The sequence below is a fragment of the Pinus tabuliformis genome, chromosome Q (genome assembly GCF_031772625.1).
Source record: "Pinus tabuliformis cultivar Carrire ecotype Pingquan chromosome Q, CPIR1, whole genome shotgun sequence".
In the NCBI taxonomy this organism is placed as follows: Eukaryota; Viridiplantae; Streptophyta; class Pinopsida; order Pinales; family Pinaceae; genus Pinus; species Pinus tabuliformis.
Genome location: NC_142296.1, coordinates 128,554,069 through 128,566,626, shown reverse-complemented (window position 1 = coordinate 128,566,626; position 12,558 = coordinate 128,554,069). Strand labels below are relative to the sequence as shown.

The window sequence follows — 12,558 nt, the reverse complement described above, 5'->3', positions numbered from 1 at the left end:
ATAGTCAATATGTTTTGTTGGGCTTAAGCGCTATTCAACATTGAGGATGGTGTTCCCCCAAGGGGGAGGGGTTTGTAACAACCCTTGGATGATTTTCCATGTAAATAAAATAAGACCAAGGTCATGGGACACATAATCCAAGCGTAATGGTGGGAAAACATTATAGTGGGCATCACTTGAGGTTTATTAATGGCTATGGAAATTAGAAAAGACATTGGCAAAGGCAAAGAGGCAATAAGTGGCATTTAATTATGAGAAATAAAAGAAAATAGGAGAAAAATAAGATGAAGAGACACAAATATGTATGTAAGGGAAATTAGAAAAAAAAATGAAGGAAAATGAAAGAAAAATTAAAAAGGAAAGGAAGAGACTAGATATCACTAATAAAAAGGCATTAGAGAAACAATTCACAACTTTTGTTATTTCAGTTTTGGTTCTCTCCTTCAACACTCTCATTCTCTCACAACACTCGCACACTTAGAGCATTCTTGGAGCACTCTAGCATTCACTTGGATTTGGAGGAAGACAAGAAAGAAAGCAAAGGGAAAGCAAAGGAAAGCAAGGGAGCACAAGGAGACAGTTGGATCAACAACAATAACAGGATTACTTTGCAGGTAACAGGTTGCATGTTTGATCTCTTTGTTGGTTTTGGGATGCATGGTATATGCATGTGGTTCCTTGGTTATGTGATGTCATTGGCATGGATATTTGCCTGGATTGATAGTGATTTCGGTCTTGCCTTACCATTTCCTAGATAACCATGATATAGTGGGATCTCTGTTTGGGGTTTTTTATTAGTTCTTAGTGTTGAAAAGTAACTAGGTTCGGTCTTCATAATGACATGTGTAATTGTGATTTTATGTAATTAATTAAAAGAAGAAAAATAAAATTATTATTGTAATGATTTTCTCATGGGTTTCATGAGCAAGAAATTTCATTTTTAGTGATGGCTCCCATTGTGAGCCTTTAGGATTTTTCATCTGCTCATAAAAGTCAATTTAATTCTATGTCATGTATGAAGGACCCTCCTTGAGCATATTACATTTGTGTATGAGTCAATGAGAGTGTCATATAGCCCTCCAAGACCAGGACAAAGTCACCTCCTTCAAATCGGCTTCAAAATAATAATACAATCTCTCAAATGGACACGTCGGCTCATCTTCCTGTCAAGTTAGCTAATTAAGCATGGGAAACAACTAATAATAGGCCAGTTTGGATTTTAGTTAGAGACAAAATTTCAGAGAAGAATTCAGTTGTCACCAAGTCTGAAATTCGGTCAAGATTTAAGGAAAAAGGAGGAGTGTGAAAGGAGTCAAGGAAGGCAGCCTATAATCTACGATTAAAGGGAGAAGAAGCTCGAATTATTTCAAGACTGTTTTGGGCTCTGTTTTGTGACACATGCACGGTAAGGAAGAAACATTAATTGTAGAGGTAGCTGAGAGTATTGTTGGAGGATCCAAAGTTGGCAAAGTCATTTATAGAAGTTGAAGTCACCAAGCCAAAATATGTGAGAGAGTCTCCCCTCTAAGCGAATAAGTAACAAGGTGTAGAATTTGGTTATTATACTTCTCACATGCTACAATTAGGGCAAAAATACAATGCATATATGAAGTAGAAGGAAGTCGAGATTGAAGGGTAGCCGAAAAGAAGGAAGAAGCAAAAGTTTTCTAGTATTGACTTGGGCATGAAGAGCAGTGTAAGGGAACTTGTGTCTTGGTGTTGGAGAGGAAAATAGGTCAAGGGTCTTGGTCTTGATATTCGTTAGTTGGAATGTCTATAAGAAGAAGATTTTTTTTGAGTTTTCCTCTCAAAGAGTGAGAGGTTTTAGCCCTGGTTGATAGCCTATATTCTGTGTCTCTTGTCACTTTATCGTTTATGCATTGGTTGTTGTTTGATGAAGAAGAACATGAATAACCTAAGTGAAAGAAGATCCTAATATAAAGAAGTAAAAGGCACTCACAAGCAATTACTAATAGAAGACAAATCATTTAATCTCTAAGCCCTAGATTTCTCAACATGGTATCAGAGCTAAGGTGACAAAGTCAAGGAAGGGAATCTTATCAAAGGACACTCAAGGATCACATCTCAAGGAAGGAATCAAAGAAAATATCATCTTGAAGACAAAGGAAGCATCATAACCCTAGAGATCATCATCAAGAAAAGAAGGCTAAACCCTACATCTACTCAAGTTAAAGTTTTTTTAACACTATTCATCCAAATGAAGCTAGATCGAAAGACAGTGTCATCTCACTCTCTGTGGGATCAAGGATCATTCTTGAAGAAAACTACCTTCATCAAGGATAATTTTTCTATCCTCTATATCATCATCAACATCAAGGAAGCAACAATAAGAATGAGCATCAAAATGAAGCTAGATCAAAAGGCGGTGTCATCTCACTCTCTGTGGGATCAAGGATCATTCTTGAAGAAAACTACCTTCATCAAGGATAATTTTTCTATCCTCTATATCATCATCAACATCAAGGAAGCAACAAGAAGAATGAGAATCCTATCAAGTAAGTATATTTATGTCCACATCTAAATCTGTCAAAATGTCTTTTTGCAAGGAAGGAAACAAATTGGTTGGGGCTTCAAATTATTTGTGTGGAAGAAAAGGACAGATTTGAATCTCATTGAAAATGAGGTTATGGAACATGTCAAAGGTTATATCACTAAACCAAGAAAGGAAGATTCTCAAGCTCTTGCCAAGTATATGAAAGGGGAAGTTAAGGCTCAAAGGATTCTTATAGAATCCATCAAGGATCCCCATCATCCCATATGTATCTAAAATCGAAACTTAAAAAGAAATCTATGACAAACTGGTAGAGTTGTATTCCATAAGAACTGTATGTGAAGTCATCTCATTAAGGCAAGAACTCTACAAGCTGAAGATGTCAAGGGAAGATGGAATAACCTCATACTTTATCAAGATATCTAATATCCTGAATCAACTACAAGATCTGAGAGAAGTCATGTCTGATAGAGAAATTCCTATAGTTGCATTAAATACACTACCAGAGGAGTGGGGTAACTTTACCTCAATTATTTATCGGAAGAAAGAAGCTACTCCATTCTAGGATCTATGGTCACTATGCAAGATTGAAGAATCTAGACTAAAGTCCAAATATGATGTGGGAGCAAGTGAGTAAAATCAAGATTATGTTGTTATAACAAAAAGAAAGGGACAATTTGGAAATTTTGGTCCTCATAAAAAGAAGATGAACATGGCTAAAATAAAATGCTATGGGTATCAATAATATGGGCACTATAGGAGAGATTTCCCTAAGCTCAAGAAGGACTATAACAAAAGAGGAAGAGAAGAAGCCCACGTCACCAAGGAAGTGGAGAAACATGGAAAGAAGAAATCCAAGGTGGAAGTAATCGATCTCCATTATTGAGGTAGTCTTCCTCACATAAGTTATTTTCAAGTTCCTAAGTCTTCTAAGATATGGCTATCATGATTCACTAAGTAAAATAATGGGATGCATCAAGGAGTCATAGAAGCATTAAAAGAAAGAGCTAAGGACATCATCATAGAGAAGCATGAAAGACATTAGAATGTATGGAAGTCAAGGATATAGCTCTTGGAAATATCATTAAAAACACAAGTAGAAAGGCCATCTAGTATAAGGTTCATCATACATCTATCAAATGGAAACATCTGTTGATGGGGATACTTTAGATCCTCAAGATTCTTTGATGGAATCTTCATTGAAAGGTTCACTGATCATGAGGGGAAGCAAGTGTTTCATCAAGAATTTCGAACTTGTGGAATTCATGGGATGATGGTATGATGACATAAAAATTGAAGCAGGTCAAAGGATTGAATCTCTTTCAATCAAGGAAGTTGTTGCAAGAGGTCTGGATGACCCAAAGGAAAATGAGGTATGTACGCTTACAGTCTATATTGAAGAGTCATGTCATATGGCTACAGGTAACATGGACCAATGCTCTATCTTAAGAGCATGATAAAAGAAAGGATCTCCTCCCTCAAAGGAATGCAGGAATGCATGGGTCACTCATTCACTAGATGAAATCAACATAACATGTCCTCATATGAAGCATGAATTGGTTGACTACAATTGGGTTACTCTGATTGGAAGCTCCTGGGGATGAAATCTGTGAAGAAAGGAAGGAAGAGATCATGGAATATGAAATCATGGTAAAGGAAATCAACATTTGAAGACCAAGAGGATTTGACTCGGATATCTCCATGGAAGATATGAAGACTTTGATAAAGTCTGAAAAAGAAAGAGACCCTTAAAAATATATATCTTTGGGAGATGTGTCGATATGTATGTAGGATGCTGATGCAAACTAGAATATGTCATGATGAAAGACCATCACAAAGGTAATGTTGATTTTAATTTTTCATTCGTTAATTTTGGAACAAATATCTGAATGGGTTTGTGCAGGGATGCCAAGGGAAAATCTATAGATATCTTCCACCACCGATGCACATGTAGTAGGATGAAAGATCCTTAAGTAAACATGGCATGAAGGAAGGCCAGGTATGGACTGATAGATGAATTTTTGATGATGACATGGTTGACTCATGGATGAAAGTGATGGATGGTCGGTGCCCTATATAGAAGTCCCAAACATGAAGACTCCTAGATAACGAAAATAAGTTCATGACATCGTAAGGAGGAGTTCTTCAAGCAGCTGGTTGTCCCATCATCTCCACCTAAGGAGCTGTTGTAGGTCCCTAATTAAGAGGGATCCTAGAAACAAGTTTCTTACTTGGAAGAAACTTGGAAATTCCTAAGCCTAGAGGGAGATTAGGTACATTCCTTCCGTAGGAATGAGTACATTCCTGTATTGGAATAGATATGTCCTCCCTAATTAAGAGGGAGAGATATACACATCATTCTTGCCTTCGCTTGGGAAGACATAATGGACGATTGGGTAAACATATGGCATCCAATGATATTTAAGGATGTATTAGGGCATCCAAGATAAGAGTAGTCATTAAGGACCAATATTATTTGAGGAATGGGAATCCAAGACAAGAATAATCCTGGTGGAACACACCCTAAGAACCGGGTGGGGTATGTTCTGAGAGAGACAATGATGAGGGTGTCTATACATCATTGGTCTCGCCAACATTGTACTCAGATCTCATCAAGAGATAGATCTATTAGTCAAGGCCTTACTATGTGAAAATGGTGGTCAATATGATGCTAAAAAGATGGGTTACCAATCTGTCTCTTCTTATGAGAAATTCTTTAGATTGAGAATGACTAAGCACCATTATGAATACCTCCCTAGTTAATAGGGAGTGTTGAAAAGTAACTAGGTTCAGTCTTTATAATGACTTGTGTAATTGTGATTTTATGTAAATGATGAAAAGAAGAAAAATAAAATTATTATTGTAATGCTTGTCTCATGGGTTTCATGAGCAAGGAATTTAATTTTTAGTGATGGCTCCCATTGTGAGCCTTTAGGATTTGTCATCTAGTCGTAAAATTCAATTTGATTCTATGTCATATATGAACGACCCTTCTTGGGCATATTACATTTTTGTATGAGTTAATGAAAGTGTCAAATGACCCTCCAAGACCAAGACAAAGTCACCTCATTCAAGCCGGCTTCAAAAGAATAATATAATCTCTCAAATGGACACATCAGCTCATCCTCCTACCAAGTCAAGTAATTAAGCATGGGGAATAACTATAAATAGGTCAGTTCGGATTTTAGTTAGAGAAAAATTTGGTGGTCATCAAGTCTACAATTCGGTCAAGGTTCAAGGTAGAAGGAGTGTGAAAGGGTCAAAGAAGGCAACCTATAATCAACGAGTAAAGGGAGAAGAAGATCGAATTATTTCAGGACTGTTTTGGGATCTGTTTTGTCACACATGCGCAGTAAGGAAGCAACACCAATTGCAGAGGTAACTAAGACTATTGTTGGAGAATCCAAAGTTGGCAAAGTCATTTATAGAAGTTGAAGTCATCAAGCTGAAATATGTGAGAGAATATCCCCTCTAAGTGAAGAAGTAACAAGGTGTAGAATTTAGTTATTATACTTATCACATGTTGTAATTAGGGCCAAAATACAATGCATATCTGAAACAAAAGGAAGCCGAGATTGAAGGGTAGCCAAAAAGAAGGAAAAATAAAAAGTTTGACTAGTATTGACTTGGGCACAAAGAGCAATGGAAGGGAACTTGTGTCTTGGTCTTGGAGAGGCAAATAGGTCAAAGGTCTTGTTTTTAATATTTGTCAATTAGAATCTCTATAAGAAGAAGAATTTGTTCCGGTTTTCCTCTCAAAGAGTGAGAGGTTTTGGCCCTAGCTAATAGCCTATATTTTGTGTCTCTTGTCTCTTTATGGTTTACGCATTGGTAGTTATTTGATGAAGAAGAACACTAATAACCTAAGTAAAAGAAGATCCTAATCTAAAGAAGTAAAAAGCACTCAGAAGCAATTACTAATAGAAGATAAATCACTTAATCTCTATGACCTAGATTTCTCAACACTCGGGTTTCCTAATGGTTATGGGTTGGGACAAATTCTAAAAGATAAATCACTTAATCTATATGACCTATATTTCTCAATGCTCAGGTTCCCTAATGGTTGTGGGTTGGGACAAATTCTCTGGAGCCCTGGAACAACTTGGGTGCCTTGGAGGTTGTGGGTTGAAATGGTAGATCTCTGGAGCCCTATAACAACTTGGTTCCTGTGGAGGTTGTGGGTTGAGTTAGTAGTCCCTAAAGCCCTAGAAATATTGGGTAAAGACCAATTTGGTTGATGTTAGTGATTTATGGACCGTATAGGTGAGATCACTATGGTTGGGGGTTGAGGTGGTTTGGCTCATGGAAGCCTTGGTTGTTTTTATTTTTGTTTAACCCATATGATACCACATTCATGCTTGGAATATGGTTGGTTTTTAGAAAGTCATAGGCAATTCTAGGAAATGGTATGGAGGATACCCTGAAAAAGTGGCATAGATGTCGCAACCACAGGTACAAAACTGAGGATTTTGAGTCATAACTGCATGAAGACAAACTTATGGGTGCGGTTATAGCCTCCAAACCGCATGGATACTGTGTTATGGGTGGAATTGTGAAGTTAAGCTAGTGAAACTGAGTTCTAGCTTAGGGATTGATCACCCGAGGTGGGTGTCAGGCTCTTGAGTTCCAACTTAGGGATTGATCACTTGGGGTGGCTGTCAGGGTCTTGAGTGGTCTATGATCCCTGAGGGATGACAGTTTTCTTCCAGTTAGTTTGCCCCACTTATATAACTAGAACTTGGAGGTCATGTCATATCATAGTGACACTCAACTCATGTTTACCCTGCAGAGCTTGTAAAAATGGGTAAATGTGGGGTGGAGCATTACAATATCATAAGTGTGATGTGAGGGGAAAAAAGAAAAAGGACTTTTAGATAAACTCCATCTTCATAATGTACCTTAAAAGTTGGGTCTATTTACACCCCACAACCCTAATATTATATGAGGGAATTGGGTGCATTACATTCTTCAACACTAACACTATCATTAAACCGTCTTTAAAAAAATTCAAATGCCCCCTACTAACCAATATTAATTTTTTTTTATCATGGCGATGGCCATTTGAAAATAATCAAAAGATTACGAAAAACATGTGACGGCCAAAGTTAGAGATTTTATGGAGTGGATGGATATAAAAGGTACTACTTGAACAAACTTGGATGCAATCCATCTTTAGGAAAAGAAAGTGTTAAAATTAAAATATAACAATAGAAACTTAATATGTACATGAAGATTCAAGATTGTCCACTCACTTATATAAACCTTATATAAACCTTACGAATACTAGTGATGATATGAAAGCATGCCAAAAAGCCTAGCAAGAAACCATCTATGGCATTTATGCAAATCCTATCTAGCCCTAAACCATCTAGCTTGCTCATGTATTATTCTTACCCATTAACAAGTGTAGAATGAAGCTCAACATGTGCTTAAACATGTAAACCCAAACAAAACCTCAAAGGTAATTAAACAATCATAGAAAGTGATAATTTGTGAGAAATTAATATTTTTATGATGAAGCACATAAAATGGTTTGGTTTGGTTAGTGAGAAATTAATATTTTTATGTACTGAATTGAGAAATCAGATTTCTTAAAATTATATTTTCTATCAAACTGATTTGGAAATTTATAAAAATATTCCTTTATCTTTTACTCGAAAATGAACCAACTCCCTTACGTATGGGTTGATGAAGTCGTTGTGTTTCCCAACGCCGTTACGAGTAGGTTGAGATAATGCATTTACGTGCCCCCGTACATTTACGATTACTTAATAGGGTTTGACAGCATACCATCCAATAATGTTACCTCCTCGTATACCTGCTGGTTAAAATAATAAATATTGAACACAGAAGAAAATGTTCTTAACCTTCCAGTGAAGAAGTTATGTGATACAAAGTATTGAACCCTTGTAATGATCTAATCAATCTGCAATGCAAGCAAATGAGTAATTTCTTTCTGAGATTATGAGGGATAAACAGCTAGATCTTGGGCAAATAGAAAGCAGATGCTGTCCAGAAGCCATGACTGCTGATTTTCAGGCAGCGCCATATCGGCACTTTCCCTTTCCCCATCAGTTTCCAGTTCTGGAAAGAGACAGCATCTGCAGAGAGGGCACGTCGTCTGACGTTGATGGAGCCATTTCTCCAAACAATTCCTGTGAAATACATGAAAGCAATTACACAATTCTCTCATCTCATCTTCGTCCTCCAACCTGCTCAAACAAACAGCGCACACAGCGTCCTCTTCAATTTCGCCATGAAATCTTTGAGCAAAATCACTGAATGTGGTAACGGGCAGCCATTCTGTGATCATCTCCTCATGCCCAGATGGATTCAACTCAGAAAATGAAGAAGAATACTCTGTCTCGGGTTCGAGAAACACGGCCAACGCGCCGCATCGGAGAATCGACCAGATGGCGTTCGTCATGCATTCTACCAAAACCGCGGCGCACAGAAGCAGTCTGGGAATGATGAGGAAACCCATGAGCGGAAGGAGATGGAACCTTCGACCTCCAATGCTGTGAAGATCGGCGTGGAAGGCAGATAAATAGAAAGAAGAAAACGACCCAGTCAAGGTTTTGGAATGGAGAGGTCCAATCCAACTTGTGGGTATAAAAGCATATGGAATCGATGGCGACCCAGATGGGATCAGCCAACTACAAAGCCCCAGGACCGCATGGCCTCCCTGACTATTCTATGACAAGTTGAATAACTAAATACACGATTCCCCATTAAATGAAATAAGTTAGGTACGGAAAGCCAGCAAAGAAATCAAAGCAAAGGAATTCAAACCGACCTGAATTGGACGGCTCGTTGTAACAAGAATCCCCCGAGACGAACGGATGGAGGAAACGCGAGGCGAAGAAGAGAAGAATTCTTTGAAAAAAAATACAACGGAAGCAGAATCAATGTGTACGAAGCGCTTAGTTTAACTGTTATATGTTATGGAGGTTTGGTTGCGTTGGTTTAATTATTTTATGTTCTCTAGATTTCTTTTAGATGGTTTAAATTTTATTTTTTTTTTGGGTCAAATTTATATAAAATCTAGCATAAATTTAGTAATATTTTCTGTTGATATCACAATTTTTTTTTTTTTTTTTAACTAATCTTTGTATATATTTTATATATATATATATATATATATATACTTATTATTTAAGTCCTATTTTAAAAACTAATTTTAATTTTTTAATAATTTTTTAACTAACCTTTAACAATTTTAAATTATTTTATTTATTTATTTATTCACATAATTTAACTAATTTCTATTAAATCTTGACTCTGGTCCTCAAGTCAAAATTAGCCGTTAGTCAAGATAGCCGTTGGAGTCTCTGCTCAAACTATTTAACATGCTAAGCTGGATCTGTTTCTTCAACTTGTCCTGACGATGAACCACACTTGTTGGTTCGAAACGCGTCGACAAATGATTTATCCTGTGATTTACGCCGAAGAATTTCTCATAAACTTGATATGGATCACAGAACCCTCAATTCAACAAGTTTTGAATTAATTCTATGAAAACCTTTCGAGGTTATGTCATGCGATATTTATGCCTTTTAAAAATAATTTTAAATAACCAAAAATATAATCTAACTCCCAAAAAAATTCATAGAATTCTTACTAAAAACTCCAAAAAGTTAGACAACACCCAAACAATCTCCTAAAGTCCTCCACCAAAACATATGTATATATATTAGCTATTAAATTTTTATTGGTCGTGTTTTATATCTAATTTATAAATATATTTTATAAAAAATTAATAAATAATTATATCATAATAAATAAATAAATATGTGGAATAAAATATTATATTTTATTATATTTTCAATTAGATTTATATTAAATAGAGAAATAAACAAATCTAGAATATTGTTTTAATTTTCATACATGTTTACAAAATATTAAGTTAATATATACAAAATATAGATTATACAAAGAATTTTTACAAGCTTTAACATGCTTCCTAATCTTATTTTTATTTTTTATACTAGAGAAAAAGAAAATAGGGAAATTTCATGTAATCTTTTTCAAAAAAGATAAGTAGATGTTCCATAAATATGGAGCGTCTATATTAATGTAACCAATAATGAATATATCTAATTAATAATAAATAGATAAACTTAAATACAATTTAAATTATTAAAGATACAAATTCATATTATCAAATATCAACGTCTAATCAACAACAATAGAAAATCCATAATGAAATATCAACCTCTAACCAACAACAATAAAAAGATCCATAATAAGATATTGAGAAAATTCAAATTCTTCAAATTAAATGCAAAAAAAATTTCAAAGAATTGAAGAAGAAAAGTACTCTACAAATCTAGTGTAAGAACAAAAGGCTTTATAAACAATTCCAAAGAATTTAAGATGTTAATGATGCAAGGTTCTTGGTCATGTTATAGATGGTGCAAAAGAAGGAAAATACCAACATAATTTAAAACACTAAAATCAATCATATAAAGAAGTCAAATAATACTTTTGATGAAATAAAGACAATTCAAATCCATTCGCTACTCTAGTGAAAAGAAACACATTGCTTGGAGCTTGAAAGACAGACTAGAGAATTGATGATAACAATACCATCATAGTTTTGGTGATGCCATGGATGGTTCGAGAAAATTGATAAATAATATTAAATGATATTCTAGAAAACATATAAGTAATATAACTTCATTTTTCCTCTAACACGTGTTGAGTCTTATCTTCCACTTATCTTCCATTACATTAATACAAGTAGATGTAAATAACATTATTCTCAAGTGTTATACAAGATTGAGTTTAATATATTTTTTTTCCATTTCAAATTTAATATGATATAAGATTGCTCAAACATTATATATACTTTATCTACACATTTTAAAATCAATATAAGGTTAAAAAAATCATTTAATTCAAATAATAATAAAAATTATATAATACATCTACTATATACAAAGATACTGCTCTTAAAATCAACATCACTTCACCCACAACTAAAATCATTGCTAGCAAATTATGAAGTAAACAAAGCTAAACCTAAACATATAACTCGCGAAAGAGATACCCCTGGATGTGTCACTCATATAAAACAAATTATAGAGGTGACAAGTAATTTAAAGGATAACTCTCTTTATAAGATTTTCATATATACCTTATACTTTTAAGAAACATGTAAAAATAAGAATTTGCCATTTTTAGATGGTCATATTTTTAATGGCACTTTGGGGGCATGCTAGAAGCTCTTAATGGATTGCGAGAAGCTGAATTCTGACCTTTACACCATACTTATTATTGCATGAAAGGTATGATTTTGCGAGGAAGGAAGACTTTTCCTTTCAGTAGGCAAACCATTGAAGTGGAAAGGGACACGAAAGACATGGGCGAGATTTATAAACATCGTATTTTTTATTTGGTAAAGAATAGTTGGTTTTAGACCAATTTTACATTGATATTTACTTATATAATCAAATTATTAAGGGCATTATTATAATTATTTTGTGCTTTGTGTTTTTGGGTAATGTTTTTTTTTTCAATAATATATGTAAAAATCAGTGACATGTATATCAACAATGTGTGATTGTCATAATTTATTATGGTAATATTATTACTATGCTCTATGCGCAGAAATAGGAATATGCATATGAATAATGTGTGAGTTAGAATGTTTTTTTTTTAAGATTGTTAAATTTTCATATTTTTAGGTGTGATTTTTTAAATCACATGTAATTTCAATAACAATTAATGATGTAACTTGATATCTATGAGAGAAAGGATATCATAAAAATGACCAAATTCATATGCATAGAATTTGTCGCCATATATAAGTATTAAACAATTAATGGATAATAAAAATTACTACATTATTTATAAGCTAATTGTTTATTCACATACAAGTAAAATAATGACTTGATTTTCAGGCATGGAATTAACTATACCAATTGATGAACCCTCATCCCTAAGTATAAGTAAAACCAAAAAATTAAAAGATCATCATGGGAACTAACAGTAGGAACATTAAATTATTCAAAACACTAAAGTCAACCATAGAAAGAATTCAA

General features: G+C 34.4%; 1 protein-coding gene across 1 annotated transcript; it reads right to left on the bottom strand.

Moving 5' to 3' along the window:
• Nucleotides 1–8,378: 8,378 nt before the first annotated feature.
• On the bottom strand, nucleotides 8,379–9,016 carry LOC149218591 (brassinosteroid-responsive RING protein 1-like). Its single transcript, XM_089382422.1, has one exon. It carries the CDS (start codon nucleotides 8,994–8,996, stop codon nucleotides 8,475–8,477), a length of 522 nt encoding a protein of 173 aa, XP_089238548.1. The 5' UTR covers nucleotides 8,997–9,016; the 3' UTR covers nucleotides 8,379–8,474.
• Nucleotides 9,017–12,558: the final 3,542 nt, after the last annotated feature.